At 42.3% G+C, this 26,645-nt stretch overlaps 1 protein-coding gene across 5 annotated transcripts in view; it reads left to right on the forward strand.

The window, feature by feature from the left end:
* LOC110493827 (mechanosensitive cation channel TMEM63B) overlaps nucleotides 1-5,437 on the forward strand; it is a 103,157-nt gene extending 97,720 nt beyond the window's left edge. For all 5 annotated transcript variants that reach the window (XM_021568331.3, XM_090204947.1, XM_021568328.3 and 2 more), the window contains one exon: nucleotides 324-5,437. In XM_021568331.3, the coding sequence (XP_021424006.1) occupies nucleotides 324-506 (183 nt within the window). In that variant the 3' untranslated portion in view covers nucleotides 507-5,437. The remainder of the gene's footprint in view (nucleotides 1-323) is intronic.
* The last annotated feature ends 21,208 nt before the right edge of the window (nucleotides 5,438-26,645 follow it).

The following is a 26,645-nucleotide window of genomic DNA, read 5'->3' on the forward strand; positions in this document are numbered from 1 at the left end:
TGTAATGTATGTAATGTATGTATGTATGTATGTATGTATGTAATGTATGTATGTATGTAATGTATGTATGTATGTAATGTATGTAATGTATGTAATGTATGTAATGTATGTATGTATGTATGTATGTATGTATGTATGTATGTATTATGATGAAGTATGAAGCAATACAAAGCTAAGGAGTATTCTTTCAAAAACAAGTGGAAGTTGAAATTATCAGTACAAATTCAAACACCTTTAACTTCTCACAATGCCATTTATAAACATATTAATGGTGACGTGCAGGATCCTTCATAACATTGAATGTTTGTTTCTTTTCTCCTTAGCAACCAACGTACATTGCCCAGGTTTTACAGGACCCAATCATGGATGATGCTTGCACAGGCAGTGGGGAGGAAGATCGGGGGTCCTCACAGGATGAGGAGATGATCAACACTGGGAATAGTCTCAATGAAGCTGACTTCCAGTCCGGTGAAGACAGCCTCATAGCCAACGAGGTCCACCAGTAACACTACCAGCGGAGAAGGGGAAAGAGCGAAAGATGGTGAGAGAGGGATTTTGGAGAGGATGAATCCCAGACACGAACAACAAACCACCAACTTCACTTTGGATTCTAAAACAATTTGCAGTCATTCCTCCCCCATCTTTTTTCAGTTGTGCCTCTGCACATTGGCATTACCAGAAAATGCCAGTTACATCACCACACACACACACACACACACACACACACAGTGTAATTGTGAATGGTTTTGTTAAGTATAATTTGGAGCTTGTCTCTGCGGATTCTTCAAACTCCCCTCTGTGTATTTTGAACACCTATCAGCGCGATATGAATCTGGGTGTTGACGCCCCTTGTTTTATTTATTTATCTACTGGAGTCCTACACTTTTATGGAGCTTCTATGGAGCACAAGTCCAACACTGGTTTTCATCCAATCCAAAAAGATGGAGTCCCAGGAAAGAAACCATACAATAGCCTAGACTTTGTACATATCCCAAAATATGCCAACTGTTTTTGTGTCTCTTATTTGAAAGAGGGGGTCAAAATTGTGCCTGGTTTGGGTTTCTTTTCATCCATGTTTCCTTACTAAATCCCCATCAGTGTGGCTCAGGACTGGTGGAGAGGTCATGAAAATTAGGCTACAAAGCCTCTAATGAAATCCTGCTCCAAGCACAGGTCCCATTTCACTTTTATGGGTCTACAGACTCGTACTCAAACTAAACTTGGTTCATTCTTGTCAATGTGCAAAGTACCCTGCATTAGGTCTTCTTTCTCATAGCTTATGAACAAAATGACTTTGCTTGCCCCTTTTTTCTTTGATATCTTATGTTCGTCCTAAGATATTCACTCTGCCACTGAACATCCTAGCCATGTGGTTGGAGACACCATCTTAACATGACGTATAAAAACATGATGCAGTCACTGTCAAGTTTGTGTATTATTATTTTTATTTTTTTAACTTCATGTGTCTCGCGTCACTGAATGGGCACTGTTGGAGGATATCAGGGCCATCACATCGGCCCTCTGTTGTGTCATCGATATTCCAAAGGCGGCAGTGGGCATGGCATGCCAAGCAGACCAGGGTTCCGCTCAGATGGATTGTGGGGTTTCTGGTGTGACTTGTGTTGCCATGGCATTTGTCTACTGTCCTCCTGCCTGTGATGCCCTGTCGGTCACCTGGTCTTGCTGCTCCCCTCCATCCTGTCCATCTCAGTTTCCAAAGGGTCAGTCATGGATGGCTTGGTGACTCTTGCAGCCACTAACGTTGTACAGTTTTTATTTTGTCTTTTTATTTTTTATTTTACCTCTACCACCTTAAACATATGAACATATACACCTGAAATAGGAAGCACATTTTCTTGTCGGTGCATAGTTCAAATAGGCCACTTCTACTCTAACTGGGTTCTGTTCACCTTGGATAACTTCAACATTTACACAATAGTACAATAGTTTAGCCTATGTTGTAGATCCAGGGAAAAGCTGGGAGACATGAAGAAACTGGTCTTGCCTCAAGTACTCTCTACCCTTAAAATCCTCCAGTCAGAAGTACGATATATGCATCTCTGGAAAAGCCAAGTCCCAATGCATTAGCTGTTTTTCTATGCTTTCTCTGAAGGAATAGAAATGAAGTGTAGATTAAAAATGTAGTATTTTTGCTCTTCAGGAGTCATACCTATGGAAGGTAATTGTTCAGATATACAGCACCAATGAATAGCGATGCTTCCATTTATTTTTGTCACATCAGTTTGGGTGCAGTGTGTGTCTCTGATTTTGAAGTGCAATCAGCCAGGTGTCGTCTGTCTGATGCAAATTGGCTCTCGGATTCTTTTCTCAGCCCGCATAGCAACTTCCCCATTTGGTGTTCACAGTTATACCCTGGGAAATTGTGATGACATTTCAAAGGCAGTGTGCAAGTTCTTTTCTTAATGCACTTCAAGCACAAAACACATGAAAACGCAATCAAATACTTCCATAAAAGGCACTGGGTAGAAATAAATGAACGCACAACTATGTATATCATTTCATATATATCTTAAATTACCACAATTTCATGAATTTGAAATAATCCAGTCCAAAACAACAAAAAAAGTGGATAACCGGTACATTAGGCAGAATTAAATGTAACTTTCCTGAAGTATTAAATCACTGGGTAAGTATTGTCAATATACACTAGTGATGGCTTTATCGCCCTAATACTTTTAAGTGGAGCATTCTAAGTATTTCTTTATAAACCTAGCCAGTCCTTTCAGATCTGTGAACACCATAGGGATTTGGCCAAATGGACCAAAAAATGTACCAGGCCCAAGAGTGTGGCTCCACTGACTAGTCCAACAAATGAGGTGCACTGATAGTGAGGATCTGCTAGAGGTCACTGTATACCTGTGTTTTTGTATTACTATTATTATCATGTTTTGGAACGAGACGAATCGTCTCTGTGCAAAATGATTTGTTGTAACAAAAAAAGGATGTTTTACCAATTTGCATCAGGAACATGCAATAGCAAGCCTGACATGCAGCAAAGAAATAGAACTAGAGCAGTGACTTAAGGAAATGTTCAAGTCTCAGGTGTACTTGTTTAAAAAAAAAGTACATCTGTTTGTTTTTTTTTGCATTGTATTAGTTTGCAACTTTAAGCATTTCGATCTGTTGATGAAGCTGATCTATGAAAGCTGTGGCTATTGGTAACATTCTATCAGGTAGGAAAATAAAAACATGTACCGTGGTTGTCTTGTTATTAGCAGTACAGTTTCCTCTGTAGACACACTGAAATTACCATTGTATTGTGGTTTGTCCCTGTTTAAAAACCATAGCTACACGCTGGAGATATTGTAGCTTTTCTGTGTCTACTCTGTTCTGTAACGTCTGTTTCCCTTTTAAGTTGGTGTGCACTTAACACTCTGTTCATGATTGTATGCACGCTAACACAAGACTAACAACTATCCAGTGGAAGTACATTTTCCTGACAGTATAATAAATATTTTAAGAGGCTTGCTTGCTAAAGGACAGTCTATTTCTCAATGGAAATGAAGTTACTTTACAATAACACTATTCTACAGTGACGAAAAAAGGCTTTGAGATATTTTTGTAAATCGCAAGAGGAACTGTTTTCAGTGATACAGCCTATTCCAGATGTGATACCGATTATGTATTATGTTGAAAGCTGTGACGATGCCGTTACATTTATTGTGATTTTTTTATTTATCATGAACAGACTTTTTATTTTATAACTGTTGCTAAGGATTTAAGTTATGAAAATAAACATGCCTTGATAGAAGGATTCGGGATCGGGAATGGTTTGCTAAAAGTTTATGATTAGATTTCTATATACACTAACATTCAAAAGTTTGGGGTCACTTAGAAATGTCCTTGTTTTTGAAAGAAAAGTCAATTAAAATAACATCAAATTGATCAGAAATACTGTGTAGACAGTGTTGATGTTGTAAATGAGTATTGTAGCTGGAAACGGCAGATTTCTTTATGGAATATCTACATAGGCGTAGGCCCATTATCAGCAACCATCACTCCTGTGTTCCAATGGCATATTGTTAACTAATCCAAGTTTATCATTTTAAAAGGCTAATTGATCATTACAAAACCCTTTTGCAATTATGTTAGCACAGCTGGAAACTGTTTTTCCTATTAAAGAAGCAATAAAACTAATCGAACCCACAATTGCTGATGCTCCAGATACTCAACTAGTCTAAAGAAGGCCCGTTTTATTGCTTTCTTAATCAGGACAACCGTTTTCAGCTGTGCCAACGGAGCGGACTGGTAACCGAAAGGTTGCAAGATCGAATCCCCGAGCTGACAAGGTAAAAATCTGTCGTTCTGCCCCTGAACAAGGCAGTTAACCCACTGTTCCTACGCTGTCATTGAAAATAAGAATTTGATCTTAACTGACTTGCCTAGTTAAATAAAGATAAAATAACATAATTGCAAAAGGGTTTTCAAATGACCAATTAGCCTTTTAAAATGAGGAACTTGGATTAGCTAACACAATTTCATGAAATAATCCAGTCCAAAACAGAAAAAAAGTGGATAACAGAACAAAGGGAGAAATAGATAACTAAAATCACTGGGTAAGAAGAGCCATCACTACCGTTCATTGACTATATCTCCCTAATACTTTTAAGTGGAGCATTCTAAGTATTTCTTCATAAACCTAGCCAGTTCTTTCAGATCTGTGAACACCATAGGGATGGGTCCAAATGGAAAAGACTAGGGACCAAAAATTAACCAGGCCCAAGCGTATGGCTCCACTGACTAGTCCAACAAATGAGGTGCACTGATAGTGAAGATCTGCTAGAGGTCACTGTATACCTGTGTTTTTGTATTACTATTATTATCATGTTTTGGAACGGGACGAATCGTCTCTGTGCAAAATGATTTGTTGTAACAAAAAAAGGATGTTTTACCAATTTGCATCAGGAACATGCAGTAGCAAGCCTGACATGCAGCAAAGAAATAGAACTAGAGCAGTGACTTAAGGAAATGTTCAAGTCTCAGGTGTACTTGTTTTTTTTTTAAAAGTACATCTGTTTGTTTTTTTTGCATTGTATTAGTTTGCAACTTTAAGCATTTCGATCTGTTGATGAAGCTGATCTATGAAAGCTGTGGCTATTGGTAACATTCTATCAGGTAGGAAAATAAAAACATGTACCGTGGTTGTCTTGTTATTAGCAGTACAGTTTCCTCTGTAGACACACTGAAATTACCATTGTATTGTGGTTTGTCCCTGTTTAAAAACCATAGCTACATGCTGGAGATATTGTAGCTTTTCTGTGTCTATTCTGTTCTGTAACGTCTGTTTCCCTTTTAAGTTGGTGTGCACTTAACACTCTGTTCATGATTGTATGCACGCTAACACAAGACTAACAACTATCCAGTGGAAGTACATTTTCCTGATATAATAAATATTTTAAGAGGCTTGCTTGCTAAAGGACAGTCTATTTCTCAATGGAAATGAAGTTACTTTACAATAACACTATTCTACAGTGACGAAAAAAGGCTTTTGAGATATTTTTGTAAATCGCAAAAGGAACTGTATTATGTATTATGCTGATAGCTGTGACGATGCCGTTACATGTATTGGGATTTATTTATCATTGTTGCTAAGGATTTAAGTTATGAAAAGAAGAATGTGATCTGAAAAATAAACATGCCTTGATAGGATTCTATCACTAACAGGAGTCATGGTTGTTGATAATGAACCTTGGTATGCCTAAGATGATTTTTAATGGAATATCTACAGTTTCTAGCTACAATCGTCATTAACAATGTCTACACTGTATTTCTGATCAATTTGATGTTATTTTAATTGACTTTTCTTTTAAAAACAAGGACATTTCTAAGTGACCCCAAACTTTTGAATGGTAGTGTAGATATGTTTTTGTAAATAGCCATAATTTCCCTATTAAATTATGGTAGTGTTATGAAGTACATCATCTACAGTTTCTATAAAACATGAGTAAGGGTAGGGCTACATATAAACACAGCAAATGGTCACACGTTTGTTTGCTTTTCAGTCTCTACTAACATTCATGCTGGTTCCCTTCACTAAGACGACTAAGGAAAGTTTAATTTGAGGCTGTAGATTTGTCAGGTTGTGTGTACTATTTATTTTTTACTTTTGTCCAATGGTCTGTATGGTGAAGCATTTGTTCCTTGATCAATAAAATTGGCATTCATCCTTCATGTTGGTTTATAAGAACATGATTGAGGAGCGATCCCTGTGGTAGCAGAGATTCCATCTCTTTTGACATAATACTGTTCCAATTAGGTTTTGTAGGAGATTGGATTCCCATTCAAATCAAATGTATTTATATGGCCCTTCTAACATCAGCTGATATATCAAAGTGCTGTACAGAAACCCAGCCTAAAACCCCAAACAGCAAGCAATGCAGGTGTAGAAGCACAGTGGCTAGGAAAAACTCCCTAGAAAGGCCAAAACCTAGGAAGAAACCTAGAGAAGAACCAGGCTATGAGGGGTGGCCAGTCCTCTGCTGGCTGTGCCGGGTGGAGATTATAACAGAACATGGCCAAGATGTTCAAATGTTCATAAATGACCAGCATGGTCAAATGATAATAATCACAGTAGTTGTCGAGGGTGCAACAAGTTAGCACCCTCGGGAGTAAATGTCATTGAGAGTATCTCTACCGCTCCTGCTGTCTCTAGAGAGCTGAAAACAGCAGGTCTGGGACAGGTAGCACGTCTGGTGAACAGGTCAGGGTTCCATAGCCGCAGGCAGAACAGTTGAAACTGGAGCAGCAGCACGGCCAGGTGGACTTGGGACAGCAAGGAGTCATCATGCCAGGTAGTCCTGAGGCTTAGGTCCTCTGAGAAAAAGAAAGAAAGAAAGAAAGAGAGAATTAGAGAGAGCATACTTAAATTCACACAGGACACCGGATAAGACAGGAGAAATACTCCAGATATAACAGACTGACCGTAGCCCCCCGACACAAACTACTGCAGCATAAATACTGGAAGCTGAGACGGGAGGGGTCAGGAGACACTGTGGCCCCATCCGATGATACCCCCGGACAGGGCCAAACAGACAGGATATAACCCCACCCACTTTGCCAAAGCACAGCCCCCACACCACTAGAGGGATATCTTCAACCACCAACTTACCATCCTGAGACAAGGCCGAGTATAGCCCACAAAGAGCTCCGCAATCTGTAACGCTTCAGTGATCGATTGAATAGAGCCTCCAGTTGAATATTTTTCTCTGTCTCAAAATCCACATCAGACATTTTAAAATCAGACGTTGTGGCACTTGGTATAACGCTACATGTATAGCTGTTCCCATAAGATCACCTGGCACATTTCGCCCTAAGCTAACCTGACGAGTTGGCCAGTGACTAACAAATTCCTATCAAGATCTTAGACTTTATATCCACCAACCAATGGCATTTCTTAAAATAGGTCAATTTGGCCACCAGTGGGATATTTTTATCCTCCAAATTCAAGGTTTACTTTTGTTCCACTTTGTAAATAAATGTAGTTTGCCAATATTGCATGATGCATCCTTTACTAGGTTACTTGCTACTAGTGCAACATTCAAAAAGGCACATTTTCATATATGTGACAAAATCCCACATTTTTGCTTATCCGTTTCACACATCAGTGTTTTTAAGGAAAAAATATAAATGAGGTCCTTACAGCGTGCAAGTTTATTGTACATCGTAAAAGACGTAAAACACATTAAGCACGGGTTCAAGCTTGCACCGTGCCAAGCTTTTTTGTTGCGGAAAAAACTTCAGTGCTGATGCTCGATTCAAATAACGCATATGTGACAAAGTGGATGATTATAATAATGCAAATAAAAGGTTGTACATGTACAGTAAGTGTAGCCTACATAAGAAATTAAGTGGTATTTTTGGTCTAAAGGTAACCTTATGCTATGTATATTCATTATGTTAAGCCTATTTAAAATACAAATTAAGTGATCTTGAGAGACATTGATTCAGCTTGATCCAAACTTTGATCCGGCAGCACTTAACCCACAGATAGAAGCTCGTTACCAGTATCTTTGCTACACCCCCATGTAGCAGTAGCATATGGTGCATTTCCATTGAAGACCTTACCTGTGTTTTACCCAAAAGGCTCAGACTGTGTCCATCTATGCATGCCATGGGCCATGGCCCTGTGTACTACTTAACTCATTTACATAACAATGGCTAACCTTAACACCTCACAAAGCAAAAGTCTTGAATGATGCAGAGGTGGTTAATTCTGCTCGCCACGAGTCTTTAGTGTCACACTCCTGATGGAAACTTAAGGGAGCCCCTCCCCTCATGCTAAAGAGCCATTGCCTGCCCGAACTTCCTCATTGTCTTGCGAGTACGGGAATGTGTTGATGTCTCACTCATAAAATCAGAGAACTGGGTTTTTGCAAGTAACCTTGAGTTCTCTTTCAATGATTCATTTTGACTTCTCAATAGTGGGATATGGCCAACTCCCGTATCGCACACGCTCTCTGAAGCCAGGCAGTCTTAATATCAAACCTCGGAGGTCCTGACACTAAGAACAGTGACGTCTCATCAGTAGAACCTCATAAAAGTATGAGGCGATGCCCAACAAGCTGCATTGCAAATCTCCTGCAAGGACATGCCATTGAAGAGTGCCCAAGAGGTAGCCATACCTCTGGTGGAGTGAGCCCGTAGGCTATTTCTATTATATGCCGATATAATAGCTTCCACAATCCAATGTGATAACTGTGGACGAGCCCAGGACACAAAAGAGTTGGTTGCTCTTGTGCAATGCTCTCGTCCTATCCATGTATATGCGCTACGCGCATAACGAACCCAAATGGTGTAACCGCTCCTCTTCCATAGAAAGGAAAGGTGGTGGGTGAAAAAGCCACAAGCTCCAAGATGAGTCAATTGTATTTGACACTAATCTTGTGCATTAAGGCGGGGTTAGACAACAAGGTGACCTTGGAAAAGCCCTGGACAAACTGCAGGCACGAATGGTAAACTGACAGTGCATGTTGCCACTTGTACATTTTGCAGAGGGAAGGGCAAACAGTAAAGCGGTTTTAAGGGAGAGATTATTTATCTCCATGCTTTCATCTCCAAAGGTTGCTGTGAATTAGCCCCAAACACAATAGACAAATCCTATGATGTGGTTAAAGGCTTTTCAACTGGAAGTAAGCAATGTACCCCCTTCATGACGGGGTGTTTTCCCACCGTGTTCTCGTCAAAGCCTATATGACAGGCCAAGATTGCTCTACATAAACCTTAACAGTGGAGAAAGCCTTCCCTCGGTTCGAGAGATCCTGCAAGAAGCATAACATCTCAGATTCAGATCATTGGTATGGAATTATCTGTTTTCGTTCACATCACTTCTCAAAAACGCAGCACTTATTTTCATACAGTGAGCGTGTTAACGGGCCCTAGCACTCTGGATTGTCTCAATGGCTCCAAGAGGCAAGCCAGTCGCATCCAGATTTAACCTCTCAAGGAGTTAGCAAGGCTCGGTGTATAACAGGAAAGTGATATCCTATATCCAGAGATGAGGGATAAGCCTTCTCCCTCACTCTGGCCAGAGTGGGAAGTTTGAGGCTGAGAGGAGGAACAGCGTAAAGCAACATCTTCTGCCAAGGGTGTGCCAGCGCATCCACCAACAGTGGTGCATCTCCTGCTAGTGCTAAGAACAACAGACGCACGTTTTCTTGTTATGCGAAGACAGTATATCTCCCAGATCTGTTTCTCCACTTGGGGAAGTAGTCTCCAGTCCCTAAGATGGGGATTTCCTCTGGACAATAAGTCCGCTCCTACGTTCATTACGCCCAGGACTTGAGTCGTGCTTATGGACACTAGGTGTGCTCCACATAATAATCCTGACGTATAGTCTGTGTAAGCGCAGGGAGCGAGTGCCATCCTGGCACTACCGTCGTATTGTCCATTCTGATGAAGACATGACAATTCCGAAAGGGGGGGTAGAAAATGTTTCAGTCAAAGCAACCCTGTCAGAAATTCTAGGTCATTTATGTGAGCAATGCGGAGTTGTGGGATCCATACTCTGTTTATTGCATTTCCCTTGTGAACTGCAATGGCTTTAACCCCACGGGGAAATGCCATGAATGAAGATTGAGGGACTCTTCCAGAATGGAGAGCTGAGAGATGTGCGGAAGTTACCTCTATCTGGCGATGGAGACGATGCCGTGTACACAGGAGTTGGACAAACACCCCGCGCAGGAAGTCTCTCATCCTCAGTGGGCCAAGGGGTACTACTGAGAATGTGGACACCATCAACCGCAGCACTCGTAGGCACATCCTGAATGTGACCGAGCACCCCAGACGGAAGAGGGAGAGACACTGTTGGAATAACTCAATGCGGTCTTCCAAGAGTGTCGCCTGGTGTAAGAGTGATTTCACCATTAAGCCTAGGTGGGGAGAGTCTGTGCTCCACCCGAGAGGAGGCAGGCCATGGAGTAAACTGTTGGCTGCCCCTCTCTGCCACAGGGGGCGTACCCGTGGGTACGAACTGTGGGTTCGATGCCCACTTTGTCGCTGGAGGCCTCCCACGCGAATTGGCCTATCCCTGCCACGAAGCCCTGGCTTGTGGTTGGATAGGCTGGGTAGCCATGATTTCCAGGTCTACGGGTCAGACAGAAGTTGAAGGCTTCGCCCTTCTTCTTTTGAAGTTTGCATGGCGGCGACAGCCAGCCCAAACAGTTCCTTCAGCTCGACAGGAGAGTCAAGGAAATCTGCTTTCTCTGTCTGACAGGCTGGACAGGTTGAGCCACAGGGCCCTCTCCCCTTCCACTGCAAGGCTCATGTCATGGCCACAACCTTCAATGGTGCCTCTGGAGACTCAGCGGTTAAGGTCTGTGACAAAACATCTCATCCCAATTTCTTTTTCATTTTTTTTCCCACCTTTATTTAACCAGGTAGGCAAGTTGAGAACAAGTTCTCATTTACAATTGCGACCTGGCCAAGATAAAGCAAAGCAGTTTGACACATACAAATACACAGAGTTACACATGGAGTAAAACAAACATACAGTCAACAATAGAGTATAAACAAGTCTATATACGATGTGAGCAAATGAGGTGAGATAAGGGAGGTAAAGGCAAAAAAAGGCCAAATGTCTGGGTTAGGCTTGCCAATCGATAGGAGACTGTGCACCTCCAACATCAAATCAGCCTGGTACGCCAGTAGTAGGGACGTAATGTTCAACAACCATACAGAATGTGCAGGAGACATGTACACCTTTTGGGTGATAGACATGGAGAAGTAGTCTGCCTTAACAGGGAGAGAAGTGCCTGTCATTGACGAGGCACTGGGGTTGAGGTGGTTGGCCAGCTCCTCCATGTCTTTGACATTCATGTTGACAAAAAGTTTGGTTTCCACCATGTAAACTGGGATGGCTGGGAGAAGTTGTCTGCCTGGGATGTTGCAAAAGGGAAGCTTCCCCCGTCGTACCAGTCCCTTTCTGCGTTGCCACCCCCCACGGGTTCGGGCCACTCTGTGTATGGTCGCTGCCCGTTTGAAGTCGTTAATGAGCAAATTTCTGTTATCTACCGTTGATGCCCCGTTTTCACCTCCTCGTCCTCTTCCTGCTTGGCAGCCTGGAGGAGGTTGGACATACCCTTACCATCGTCCTCAATGATGACTATTCTGGGGCCAAGCCCTGAAAAAGTGGATGAAGGTCCTCGGGTTAGACATACAAGACATCGGTCCACGAGGGCTCAAGTTAAGCGTGGCGACAAACCACATTGGGCTGCTCTGTGTACTCTCCGACGCAATGTGTTAGTAGCAAAAAGCCGGGGCCTTGCTTGTTGCCCCCTGGGCCTAGCTAGCCGGTTCTATGGCTCCAAAAAACAGCTAGTCCTTTAACAATGTGAACATAGTGAGCGTTCACCACGTGGGCTAATAGCCTAGCTAGTTAGCACAAAGTTATCCAAAGGAAACTAATGCTATGTTGGTCTTGTGATGAACAAAAGTGCGGTTCCTGACCGATAGGCAGTGACACTAGGACAGTCGGTCTAGTCAACGGCGGTAGTGGTTAAAGCTAAATAAGAGTGAACTAGTAATTCTACCCTTCCAGGTAGAATAACCAGTTGGTAGGATAGCTAGCCTTGTGGCGTGATAGCCAGGTTAGTTAAGCCTTGCAGCTAAGCTAGCTAAGACTCTGCAGCTAGCCGTGTGGCACTAGCCACAAAAGGAGACAATGGGAGAAAAGCGGTGAAGCTAATTCTTACCCAAAGCGGAAACTTTTCCTTTTGGTAAAGTCACCCAACACAAAAGATGATAAACCCTGCGCTTGGCGGTGTAATCTTGACCGCACACCAGTGAACAGTTAGACAGGAAAACAGATCAAGTCCTACTGAGGAGAGCTAAGTATAACTCGTCTGTGAGGAAGAGGCACAACAATGATCAGAGGGCAGGCGGGTGGCTCTTTTGTGAGGTGAGGGGCTCCCTCATTCGCCAATCGACCGTTCTGTCTCCGACAGACGTGTATGGTTGGTTCTTCAAGCTACTCAGGGGATTCTGATGAATTCCACTCGTGAGACGTCGAAACAAGTAAATGAAAGAGGACACAATAACACTAGAGCTTACAATAAAAAATGTGGGGGAAAGTCTCAATGGAAAGCATCAAAGGTGTCAGTCTGCAAGAGGGACTCCAAGAAGCTCCTCATTACAAATATATTTAATCTTCATTTACAAGGTATTGGTTGCACTTCCCTTCACAACACACTATTACAATAAATGTAATTCTACAAAAACGATCTCACCTGGGATTTGAACTTGCCGCAAACAGAGAAAATTACTAGGAGTAATGCTCACTACTGAGCTATTGGTCCAGATGAAATTATGTGAATAGCAGATCGTGTCATTTGACTTCTGTTAATTAAGGACGTTCTCATGGAAAAGTGTTCCATCACGTTCATCTACACCAACATTTATAATTGCCTGATGCAGAATTTGTAACCAGACATAATCACTGCCAAATGGTCAAGTAAGCATAGGGCTAAATGTTTCATGTTATGTACTGGGAACAGCTAACATGTAGCGTTGCATCACATGCAACGACATCAATGACTTAAGTTGGCTGATGCACATTTTGAGACAACGAAAAAGTGTATATTTTTCTAATGTTTGCAGGTATGGACCCACAAATATTCAGACCTAATGGCTTTTTCCACATTTGTTACTTTACAACCTTATTCTAAAATAGATTAAATTGTTTTTTTCCCCTCATCAATCTACACACAATACCCCATAATGACAAAACAAAAACATTGTTTTTGCAAATGTATTAAAAAATTTAACTGAAATATAACATTTACATGAGAATTCAGACACTTTACTCAGTACTTTGTTGAAGAACCTTTGACAGCGATTACAGCCTTGAGTCTTCTTTGGTATGACGCTACAAGCTTGGTTCCACTGTATTTGGGGAGTTTCTCCCCTCTTTCAGATTTCTCCAGAGATGTCCAATCGGGTTCAATTCCGGGCTCTGGCTGGGCCACTCAAGGACATTCAGAGACTTGTCCTGAAGCCACTCCTGCGTTGTATTGGCTGTGTGCTTAGGGTCGTTGTCCCGTTGAAAGGTGAACCTTTGCCCCAGTCTGAGGTCCTGATCACCCTGGAGCAGGTTTTCATCAAAGATCTCTCTGTACTTTGCTCAGTTCATCTTTGCCTCGATCCTGACTAGTCTCCCAGTTCCTGCCATTGAAAAACATTCCCACGGCATCATGTTGCCACCACCATGCATCACCGTAGGGATGGTGCCAGGTTTCCTCCAGACGTGACGTTTGGCATGGTCAAAGAGTTCAATCTTGGTTTCATCAAACCAGAGAACCTTGTTTCTCATGGTCCGAGAGTCCTCAAGAAGCATTTTTGCAAACTCCAAGCGGGCTGTCATATGCCTTTTACTGAGGAGTGGTTACTGTCTGGCAACTCTACCATAAAGACATCATTGTTGGAGTGCTGCAAAGATGGTTGCCCTTCTGGAAGGTTCTCCCATCTCCACAGAGGAACTCTGGAGCTCTGTCAGAGTGACCATTGGGTTCTTTGTCACCTCTCTGACCAAGGCCTTTCTCCCCCGAATGCCCAGTTTGGCCGGGCGGCCAGCTCTAGGAAGAGTCTTGGTGGTTCCAAACTTCTTCCATTTAAGAACGATGGAGACCAATGTGTTCTTGGGGACCTTCAATGCTGCAGAAATGTTTTGGTACCCTTCCCCAGATCTATGCCTCGACACAATCCTGTCTCGGAGCTCGACGGACAATTCCTTTGACCTCATAGCTTGGTTTTTGCTCTGACATGCACTATCAACAGTATGTGCCTTTCTAAATCATGTCCAATCAATCGAATTTACCACTGGTGGACTCCAATGAAGTTGTAGAAACATCTCAAGGATGATCAATGGAAACAGGATGCACCTAAGCTCATTTTTAAGTCATATAGCAAAGGGTCTGAATACTTATGTAAATAAGGTATCTGTTTATTTTTAATACATTTGCAAAAATGTCTAAGAACCTGTTTTTGCTCATTATGGGGTGTTGTGTGTAGATTGATGAGGAGAAAAATGGTTTAATCCATTTTAGAATAAGGTTGTAACGTAAGAATATGTGGAAGGGAAGTCAGGCCTCCCCAAAAAAATGACTTTCGTCTCGCTGTGTTTCATAATTTTCCTTCAATACGCTAAAAAGAAAAGAAAAGAATATGACATTGTTGCAGCCCGTAGCATTGACTACAAGGGAAGCAAGTGAGCATTTGGCCTCATTGATTAAAAAAAGAAGTATAAAATAGACAATCAGCATTGAGCCAAACTGAGTGAGCTCAACTCTGAATGGTCCTGGCGCACCACAAAAAAAGTGTAAAGTGAAGCAACTTGAATTGTTGTATCTCATTGTGTTGTTGTCCTCCAGTGGCTAGCTAAAATCGTCCCTTTCCTAAATTAGCCATGGATAGATATAGGATTTGGAATAGTAGTTTTAATTAATTCTCCCTACTGGCCAATGATTATAATGGCAATTCTGATCCAATCTGTTAAATAATAAATGCTTGCCCCCGTGCATGAGAGGATGTAAGTTCAATATATAGCTAGATGTAGATGGCTAATGTTAACTAGCTAACGTTGCCCATGAAAGGAAGTTAGTCTAGCGAGCAAGCATTTGAGCCAGGTAGTCTAAGACAACAAAAAATAAAAGTGTGTAGTGATAGACCGTTTCGTCAACAGGAAAGAGATGAGGATGGCATTGGCGTTTCTCTACAATAGGGGGAGTCTCCATGTTTTTTCTACTTGCACGAATGCACATGCACACACACACACTCAGAAATCAGAACCATGGACATCCACATCATATTTATCTTACGTTGATTGGACTAAATCGTTTTTGGTATCTTTTAGTTGTCACTGTATTAGACTAGGCATAAGTTATTTGATAACATTGAAATGGTGCTGGTATAGTGGAGGCAGCTCCTGTTTTCTTTGTGACTTGCGGTACCTCTACGTGGTTCTAAATCAATAGCTGTTAAGTGGTCTGAAAATGTTGGAAACATTAACTTGCTTATAAGCTTTGTGGAGTTTACTGGACAGAGCTTGCTCTCTGGTTTTGTGATGAAACCAAGGTGTGGTTGAATTTATTCGGCCTTTAGGCGTACATATCACGGGCAAAGGGCAGATGAACTAACAGGTTATTTAACAGAAGTCCAACGGCACATTCTGTTAACCAAAGCAACTACTGTACATTACATGTGTTGGTTATTTCTTAAACGTCTAAGCCATTTTATCCGATATTTGATAAAATATTTAATTTGGCCTTTACTACTATAGCCTGTAGAAAAGCATTGAATAACACGTTAAAAAGACAGTAAAAAATGTAAATCAAAAGGAATAAAGTTATGAGATGTCTGTTATCTAGGAGACGCAAGAATGCTCAGGAAATATATACAGTACGAGCCAAAAGTTTGGACACCTACTCATTCAAGGCTTTTTCTTTATTTGAACTATTTTCTACATTGTAGAATAATAGTGAAGACATCAAAACTATGAAGTAACACACATGGAATCATGTAGTAATCAAAAAAGTGTTAAACAAATCCAAATCTACATTTTATATCCTTCAAAGTAGCCACCCTTAATCTCGATGACAGCTTTGCATACTCTTGGCATTCTGTCAACCAGCTTCACATGGAATGCTTTTCCAACGGTCTTGAAGGAGTTCCCACATGCGGAGCACTTGTTGGCTGCTTTTCCTTCACTCTGTGGTCCAACTCATCCCAAACCATCTCAATTGGGTTGAGGTTGGGTGATTGTGGAGGAGAGGTCATCTGATGCAGCACTACATCACTCTCCTTCTAAGTCAAATAGCTCTTACACAGCCTGAAGTTGTGTTGGGTCATTGTCCTGTTGAAAAACAAATGATAGTTCCACTAAATGCAAACCAGACGGATGACATATCAATGCAGAATTCTGAGGTAGCCATGCTGGTTAAGTGAGCCTTGAATTCTAAATAAATCACAGTGTCACCAGCAAAGCACCCCCACACCTCCATAGTTCACGGTGGGAACCATACATGCGGAGATCATCCGTTCACCTACTCTGCATTTCACAAAGACACGCCGATTGGAACCAAATATCTAAAAATTTGACTCATCAGACCAAAGGACAGATTTCCACCTGTCTAATATCCATTGCTTGTGTTTCTTGGCCCAAGCAAGTCTCTTCTTCTCATTGGTGTGCTTTAGTAGTGATGTCTTTGCAGCAATTCGACCATGAGGGCCTGATTCACGCATACTCCTCTGAACAGTTGATGTTGAGATGTGTCTGTTACTTGAACTCCGTAAATGATTTATTTTGGCTGCAATTTCTGAGGCTGGTAATTCTAATGAACTTATCCTCTGCAGCAGAGGAAACTCTGGGTCTTCCTTTCCTGTGGCAGTCCTCATGAGAGACAGTTTCATCATAGTTTCAGTTTCATCATAGGGCTTGATGTTTTTTTGCGACCACATTTCACATTTCACATTTCAAAGTTCTTCATTTTCTTTATTGACTGACCTTCATGTCTTAAAGTAATGATGGAGTGTTGTTTATCTTTGCTTATTTGAGCTGTTCTTGCCATAATATGTACTTAGTCTTTAACCATATAGGGTTATCTTCTGTATACCACTTCTACCTTGTCACAACACAACTGATTGGCTCAAACGCATTAAGAAGGAAAGAAATTCCACAAATTAACTTTTAACAATGCACACTTGAATTGAAATGGTTTCCAAGTGACTACATCATGAAGCTGGTTGAGAGAATGCCAAGAGTGTGCAAAGCTGCCATCAAGGCAAATGGTGACTACTATGAAGAATCTCAAATATAAAATATAGTTTGATTTGTTTAACACTTTTTTGGCTACTATATGATTCCATATGTGTTATTTCATATTTTTGAAGTCTTCACTATTATTCTACAATGTGTAAAATAGTAAAAATATAGAAACAGGTGTGTCCAAACTTTTGACTGGTACTGTATATATTTTTTACACATATTTAAACCCTTATTTTTTGGGGCAAAAATGACCTCTGTACTTCCGTTAATTTGTATGGGTTACGAGTCCCGTGACACTTGTGGGCATAGAGCAAAAAACGGAGAACAACATCGTGAGAGTCTCATCTTTCCATGGAGTGCAATGCTACAGACATTCGGATGCTACAGACGTTTTTGTGAGAGGAGACATTTTCGGGATGTGTCCTGGACTGACAAACAGTGCTGTTGCTCTGCAACTTTCCAAATCAAATCAAATCAAATCAAATTTTATTTGTCACATACACATGGTTAGCAGATGTTAATGCGAGTGTAGCGAAATGCTTGTGCTTCTAGTTCCGACAATGCAGTAATAACCAACAAGTAATCTAACTAACAATTCCAAAACTACTGTCTTGTACACAGTGTATGGGGATAAAGAATATGTACATAAGGATATATGAATGAGTGATGGTACAGAGCAGCATAGGCAAGATACAGTAGATGTTATCGAGTACAGTATGTAAACAAAGTGGCATAGTTAAAGTGGCTAGTGATACATGTATTACATAAGGATACAGTCGATGATATAGAGTACAGTGTGCATATGAGATGAATAATGTAGGGTAAGTAACATTATATAAGGTAGCATTGTTTAAAGTGGCTAGTGATATATTTACATCATTTCCCATCAATTCCCATTATTAAAGTGGCTGGAGTTGAGTCAGTGTCAGTGTGTTGGCAGCAGCCACTCAATGTTAGTGGTGGCTGTTTAACAGTCTGATGGCCTTGAGATAGAAGCTGTTTTTCAGTCTCTCGGTCCCAGCTTTGATGCACCTGTACTGACCTCGCCTTCTGGATGATAGCGGGGTGAACAGGCAGTGGCTCGGGTGGTTGATGTCCTTGATGATCTTTATGGCCTTCCTGTGACATCGGGTGGTGTAGGTGTCCTGGAGGGCAGGTAGTTTGCCCCCGGTGATGCATTGTGCAGACCTCACTACCCTCTGGAGAGCCTTACGGTTGAGGGCGGAGCAGTTGCCGTACCAGGCGGTGATACAGCCCGCCAGGATGCTCTCGATTGTGCATCTGTAGAAGTTTGTGAGTGCTTTTGGTGACAAGCCGAATTTCTTCAGCCTCCTGAGGTTGAAGAGGCGCTGCTGCGCCTTCTTCACAATGCTGTCTGTGTGAGTGGACCAATTCAGTTTGTCTGTGATGTGTATGCCCAGGAACTTAAAACTTGCTACCCTCTCCACTACTGTTCCATCGATGTGGATAGGGGGGTGTTCCCTCTGCTGTTTCCTGAAGTCCACAATCATCTCCTTAGTTTTGTTGACGTTGAGTGTGAGTTTATTTTCCTGACACCACACTCCGAGGGCCCTCACCTCCTCCCTGTAGGCCGTCTCGTCGTTGTTGGTAATCAAGCCTACCACTGTTGTGTCGTCCGCAAACTTGATGATTGAGTTGGAGGCGTGCGTGGCCACGCAGTCGTGGGTGAACAGGGAGTACAGGAGAGGGCTCAGAACGCACCCTTGTGGGCCCCAGTGTTGAGGATCAGCGGGGAGGAGATGTTGTTGCCTACCCTCACCACCTGGGGGCGGCCCGTCAGGAAGTCCAGTACCCAGTTGCACAGGGCGGGGTCGAGACCCAGGCTCTCGAGCTTGATGACGAGCTTGGAGGGTACTATGGTGATGAATGCCGAGCTGTAGTCAATGAACAGCATTCTCACATAGGTATTCCTCTTGTCCAGATGGGTTAGGGCAGTGTGCAGTGTGGTTGAGATTGCATCGTCTGTGGACCTATTTGGGCGGTAAGCAAATTGGAGTGGGTCTAGGGTGTCAGGTAGGGTGGAGGTGATATGGTCCTTGACTAGTCTCTCAAAGCACTTCATGATGACGGAAGTGAGTGCTACGGGGCGGTAGTCGTTTAGCTCCGTTACCTTAGCTTTCTTGGGAACAGGAACAATGGTAGCCCTCTTGAAGCATGTGGGAACAGCAGACTGGTATAGGGATTGATTGAATATGTCCGTAAACACACCGGCCAGCTGGTCTGCGCATGCTCTGAGGGCGCGGCTGGGGATGCCGTCTGGGCCTGCAGCCTTGCGAGGGTTAACACGTTTAAATGTCTTACTCACCTCGGCTGCAGTGAAGGAGAGACCGCATGTTTTCGTTGCAGGCCGTGTCAGTGGCACTGTATTGTCCTCAAAGCGGGCAAAAAAGTTATTTAGTCTGCCTGGGAGCAGGACATCCTGGTCCGTGACTGGGCTGGATTTCTTCCTGTAGTCCGTGATTGACTGTAGACCCTGCCACATGCCTCTTGTGTCTGAGCCGTTGAATTGAGATTCTACTTTGTCTCTGTACTGACGCTTAGCTTGTTTGATAGCCTTGCGGAGGGAATAGCTGCACTGTTTGTATTCGGTCATGTTACCAGACACCTTGCCCTGATTAAAAGCAGTGGTTCGCGCTTTCAGTTTCACGCGAATGCTGCCATCAATCCACGGTTTCTGGTTAGGGAATGTTTTAATCGTTGCTATGGGAACGACATCTTCAACGCACGTTCTAATGAACTCGCACACCGAATCAGCGTATTCGTCAATGTTGTTGTCTGACGCAATACGAAACATGTCCCAGTCCACGTGATGGAAGCAGTCTAGGAGTGTGGAGTCAGCTTGGTCGGACCAGCGTTGGACAGACCTCAGCGTGGGAGCCTCTTGTTTTAGTTTCTGTCTGTAGGCAGGGATCAACAAAATGGAGTCGTGGTCAGCTTTTCCGAAAGGGGGGCGAGGCAGGGCCTTATATGCGTCGCGGAAGTTAGAGTAACAATGATCCAAGGTCTTTCCACCCCTGGTTGCACAATCGATATGCTGATAAAATTTAGGGAGTCTTGTTTTCAGATTAGCCTTGTTAAAATCCCCAGCTACAATGAATACAGCCTCCGGATGAATGGTTTCCAGTTTGCAAAGAGTCAAATAAAGTTCATTCAGAGCCATCGATGTGTCTGCTTGGGGGGGGATATATACGGCTGTGATTATGATCGAAGAGAATTCTCTTGGTAGATAATGCGGTCTATATTTGATTGTGAGGAATTCTAAATCAGTTGAACAGAAGGATTTGAGTTCCTGTATGTTTCTTTCATCACACCATGTCACGTTAGCCATAAGGCATACGCCCCCGCCCCTCTTCTTACCAGAAAGATGTTTGTTTCTGTCTGCGCGATGCACCACCGCAGATGCAGAAGGGCGACATAGGTGAATGCGGTGTTTTGAGACTCAGCCCATGCAAAAAAAAAAACAGATCTTAAACTGACAGATTTTTATGGGGATTTTTAAACTATGTTATTTAGATTGACACACTATTGAGTCAATAGGATCCAATGGGATTTGTATAGCTCAAAGTGTAGAGTGCCTACCTTGTATTTGTTGCAGTTTGTGCGACAAATCCCACATCATTTTGTTTCTTTCTTTGAAATGTAGAATTGCATTTATTGTGTTTGTATGTTGAGTAGTGAAGTGCTGCCAACAGCTTGAAAATGAAGATTAAGACTGAATTTAATAAGGAGCTATGTCTTCCTTCAGCCTTGCGGACAAACACACTGCTATGGCCTCAGTCATATTGCATAGGCTGTTACATGGACGTGTACACCTAAATGTAAGCCTGCAACGTTTTATCAGAATTCTTATATTAATCTTCTTGGTCACATATGCGTTATTTGACTTTTGAACCTTGCCTCGACGCGGGCTTGAAACTGACGGCCGTCATATCTCGCCACTTCTTAGTGGATTACGCCACCAATTACGGTTAACAGTAAGAGGTAAACTACAGCTATTTCACATGACCACAAGTATCTTAAACTTTTTTTGTTTAAGATATGTAAAAAATATAAACGTACACGTTGTATATTCCTCCTACATCTTTATCACAGTGTGTGAAACGGATAGGCAGCATTTTAGGTTTTTGTCATATTTGAGAAAACATTCCTTTTGAATTTTGTCTTAACGTTAGTAGCTAGTAGCCTAGTCAAAGATGCATCATCCAGTATTGGGACCTAGTGGAACAAAATTAAACCTTGAATTTGGAGGTTTAAAATATCCCTCTGATGGCCAAGTTGATCTATTTTAAGAAATACCATTGGTTGGTGGATACAAAGTTTAAGATCTTTGATAAGCTGATGTGGAATTTGTTACAGGAAATAATCACTGTCATCTGGTTAGGTTAGCATAGGGAAGATGGAATTAATGTCGAAGGTCCGGGCAAGGAAGACGGTGGATGGCGAAATGAAGAGAGGCAGAAAGAAGAGCACGAGGTTCAAACCCAAACCGACATCTGCGGAATCAAGTTGAGTACTTTCTCCTTTGAGTCAAATTCAGGACGGATACTGTAATTACATGTTACGCTCCTGAAAACCCTGAGCAGTCGACAGATAGTGAACTCTCAGAAATGTTACCTGACAAGTGAAGAGGAAGAACCTGTGCCAATAGGTGAGGTGAAGGCTTCTGAGCCTCACCCCAATGATCAGGAAAATGCCAGAGATATCTCTGGCCTAGTGGGAGTATGATTCTTGGAGATAGTGGATCCATGCCTTTTGGCAGATCCATTTGTGGTATCAGGCTGGGTGAAAAGGAAGGGAAGCATTGGGCTCTGTCAATTCGGTAAAAGTATCCAGAAGCAGACTTGCTGATTTTTTTTTGTGTCTGCTGCTCAAAGGGAGAGGGGGCTACGTGTTTTACAAATCGGGACGAGATCTGTGTCCTGCTTTGCTCTCCGGAGCACAGCACCTCTGAAAGGAGCGATAACTGGGGTGGCGTGTTGAGGTGGATCGGCTGAAGTTGAGGATTATCAGCAGCAGAGATGTATTTGGGTATCAGAGATTTTAGTGCAGAAGAACAACAGTGGGTTTTGAGAGAAGGGATTCTAGCCTCCAAGTCCGATGGTCTGCAGTAGAATCTGTTAGGGCCAAAGTAGTGGGAAGGGGTTGTCATGACGTTGGCTTCGGGGTAGGTTTATGACATAAATACCTCTACCCCCCTTTTTCCTCTCTCTACCCTACTGATGTGACATTTCAGTTCGGTTGTCATCTGAGACATTCTCATCAATGATAGGATGACATAAAGTCTACAGTGGAAAGTCTGCACATTGTAGTTATCGGATTCACATTGAACTGTTGTTCAATTTAAATGGTTGAATATAAAATTATTGGTGAAATGATTAAATGTAATTTTAGCTTCCAAATGAGAGATTTGGGTTTTCATAAGGTTAGGGCTCTGCTCAATCAGTGGCCCGCCCCTGTGAAGAGACAAGCGTTATAAAACTTTTTAAACACACCCTTCTCGCTCCACTATATAAAGCCTTGACGAAAATGTAACCTCCTGTTCCGACGATGTGAGGACGACGGTCCATACGTTAAAAGGACTAACATGTCAACTACAGAACTAAGCCAACCTCAGCGTGAGATTTGGTTGCGAATGGTATGAACTTTGAACTCTTATTCACTACAGAAGTGGTACCTCCTTGCCGTTGAGTTAGCAACAGCAGCTGCAAACGTGGGCTAGGAAAGAACAGACAGAGTATCCCGTCTACCACACAGCAACGTTACTACAATGTATCCAATTTACCACCAGAAACATTCTTCAAAGGACTTGGTTGGGCAACAAGACCCTCCATCTACCACCAACCTACCGAAGTAAATATTTATTGCATTTTTCCTTTTCCAAATGGGCGGTAATTGCAATGCATAAGATACTGTATTAACGATAGAGACATCACTTCTCCCTTTGTTCCTCAGTCGTCCCGCTCTTTCACTCAAACCCAGCCCATTTTCTTTGCGTAACCAGCTGTCATATCTGTTCCACCCGCTAGGGACGTTTTCCTTTATGACCTAATTTGTGATGAGGGTATGATTCATTCTGTGCATATGTAATTCTGTGTGATTAGTTAGGTATTTAGTAAATAAATAATTAAACCCAATTTTGCATTGCTGATTCAACTTGATAGCCAGGGTTCGTGAAGATAACCAAGAATTTACAACTTTCAGATGAGACTGAAATAAGGTGACGATTGACTGCTATTGATGTGAAATATTACTAGGTCTTTAAGAGTTTATTCGGAAGATAAAAGCTCTATAAATATTATTATGTGGTGCCCTGACTTTCTAGTTAATTACAGAGAAAGGATTTTTATAGAATAGCATGTCATAATACTTAATCCAGCATAGCCAAAGACACGACAGGGTGGTGGGATGTGTTGGGGATGGTGGTGTGTATACTAATGACGGACAGGCTATCTGGATCCCCCGGGAGTTTTCCCAGTGGGCCGCTTGACAATTGGGACCGATGCCACGCAAAATATAAATAACCCCCGCCCCCGCTAAATAAAAATTACCAAGTCCTGTGTGTATGACTGGTCCAGGCGAGTGGGCTGCCGGCCGACTGCAACTGTGGTTGGTATTACATCTGTCAGCTTCTCTCTCCCAGCCAGTTACTTTTGGTCCAGTCCATTCCAACTTTACCTGGGCTCCGCCCCTTTCCCATCTCTGTTAACTCTTGGGGATAGTGAGACGCTAGCGTCTCAAGTGGCCAATAGCCTCGGGAAATGCATAGCGCCAAATTCAAATAAAACGCGATAAAACTCAAACTTTCATTAAATCACACATGCAGGGTACTCAATTAAAGCTACACTCGTTGTGAATCCAGCCAACATGTCAGATATAAAAAATGCTTTTCGGCGAAAGCATGAGAAGCTATTATCTGATAGCATGCACCCCCCTGAACCAGCTGAACCAGTTGTAAAAAAAAGAACTAGCGTTAGCAGGCGCTACACCAAACGCTGAAATAAAATATAAAACATGCATTACCTTTGACGAGCTTCTTTGTTGGCACTCCAATATGTCCCATAAATATCACAATTGGTCCTTTTTTTCGATTAATTCAGTCCATGTATATCCAAAATGTCCATTTATAAAGCAGGTTTGATCCGGAAAAAAACAGCTTTCCAAAACACAACGTCACTACAAAACATTTCAAGTTGTAGACGGGTGAAATGCGAGGCATCCACTGGACAAAACTGGGAAACATGAAGCTTGACATCAGCAAGTGCATTGGCAATTCCACTGATGGAACCTCTAATATGCAAGGCCAGTATAAAGGCTTATCTCCCCCGCTCTCTGCAAAGTCCACCAATTAAGTGCATGTGTTGTCCTATGCATACATTTTTAACCTTGTTTTGGCAGATACAACAGAGAGTGTCTTGGCAAGTGGGTCACTTTTTTCTCTCATTACCAACATAGTTGTGTTCTTCTGTGAATCCTACCAGAGGATGCACATTTGGGAGAAGGAGAGCAAGGAGAGCAAGTACCCAAGACAATTGGAGAGACACAATGGTGGGCTAAATACAGTGCCTTAAATAAGGTCTTTGGAGCTTTTGGAAATCCAGATGAGGGTCTGTATGTTGATGCCCTTCTCACTCTTTCAACCATACAAGATCAGAAAAACATAAACACTACTGCACGGGTCAAGGCACAAGGATACATTGAGGGGTTGCTGAATAATGAAACAATACCTACAGCTCAGATATTCCTCAGAATATTTCAGGTCACCTCAACAGTCTCAAAATATCTTCAAACAAATGGAATGGACATTCTGACTGCGCATCGTAAGGTTGTATTACAGAGGAGCAGCTGAAAGGAATGGCAAGAGATTTTGAAAAAGTCAAGGCAGCTGCAGCCACATTTGTTCAGTGGGCCAACAGGAAGTTGTAGGAATGGGATGAGGAAACAGAGCTAGAGTTAGAGACCACTCTGCTAATGAAAAGGGCTCAAAAGAAGAAAGCCATGCCTGGAGAGATGGCACAATATGATACTTTTACTGGGGCAGAGCGTGCATAGAGGATTGGTGTCCATAATCAAATTCCGGATACAGTTATAGATTAGCATCCATCAGCGATTTCTGAGTAATGGCACTTTGTATGCCGACCTGGCTCTTCTGGACCCTAAACACTTCCACAGACAGCCCTTCCACAGACAGCCCTTCCACAGACAGCCCTTCAGGAACTAAGCAAATGTTTGACAGCAGAGCAACGGTGGCCAATTTACAGAGTGAGCTCATGAGTCTGGCAGAACAGCGGACTAGGTTAAAACAATCAGGATTTGAAGAATACACAACCAGGACTATGGAGGATCATGGACCTGAAGGAAATGAAGACAAGGTGGAGATGGTGAACAAGAGTTGTTTGGACTGTCAAGTGTGTTGCTACTGTATTCTTAGTCAGTACAACCTATTGACTGACGCATACCACATCCTGGGCCTTTCTTACAAGTTCCTACTTTACCCTGTCAGTAACCCAGGTAGCTTGCGAGTGGAGATTCTCTAATCTGAAATTCTTCAAGAGTAGGCTCAGGAGCTCTCTATGTCAACAGCACCTGGAGGCTTTTATGCTCATGGCTACTGAGTGAGATGTTTTAATGGCCCTGGACAGTGACCTGGTTATATATAGCATTGCTGACAGAAGTGAGCTGCTGCAGAAATTGATTATTTAAGGAGGTAGGAAATACGTTTCACTACTTTTCACCAACAAATGTCCTCCTGTATTATTTATTTTACTGGTCAGATGGTTCCAGAGATTCTTGTCACATTGCTGCCAGTGCCATTGTGCCAATATGTGTTCCTTCTAGCCAGCCTCCTCCTAAGAGCAACATGTTCCCCTTGTTCTATTTTACATCTATTTTACTAAAGTTATTGTTATAAATATTGTTCAGTAATCTTGTTTATATAAAGTGTGGTGTGGGTGGTGGTGGGCCGGCATGAGTCAAAAAGTCCAGAGCCATTTTTCATTCCCACGCTGTCCATGGTGAATACTGTATACAGTATATAGGGTTACATGGTGGTGCAATTTAGTTGATCTCCATTTCCCTTTTTTTTGTGAACAAATGTGCAACATTTGTGCAACATTTTTTTGTGAACAAACGCACTGCTACTGCAGGCCTATAGATCATATTACTACAACGTTCAAATGTACAAAATTGTATCTGAAATGCATCCATACATATCAACAAGCGTCGTTTTATATAGCTTAATAACACATAGATATTGGTCTCCACTACAACATACAAGTGTATCTGAAATTCAGCCGTACAGTAGGCTAGACCCAAAATATAGCCTACTGTATCCTATCAAAACTAATTGCAC

Source organism: Oncorhynchus mykiss, chromosome 17 (genome assembly GCF_057628025.1).
Source record: "Oncorhynchus mykiss isolate SJ-2025 chromosome 17, ASM5762802v1, whole genome shotgun sequence".
Classification (NCBI taxonomy): domain Eukaryota; kingdom Metazoa; phylum Chordata; class Actinopteri; order Salmoniformes; family Salmonidae; genus Oncorhynchus; species Oncorhynchus mykiss.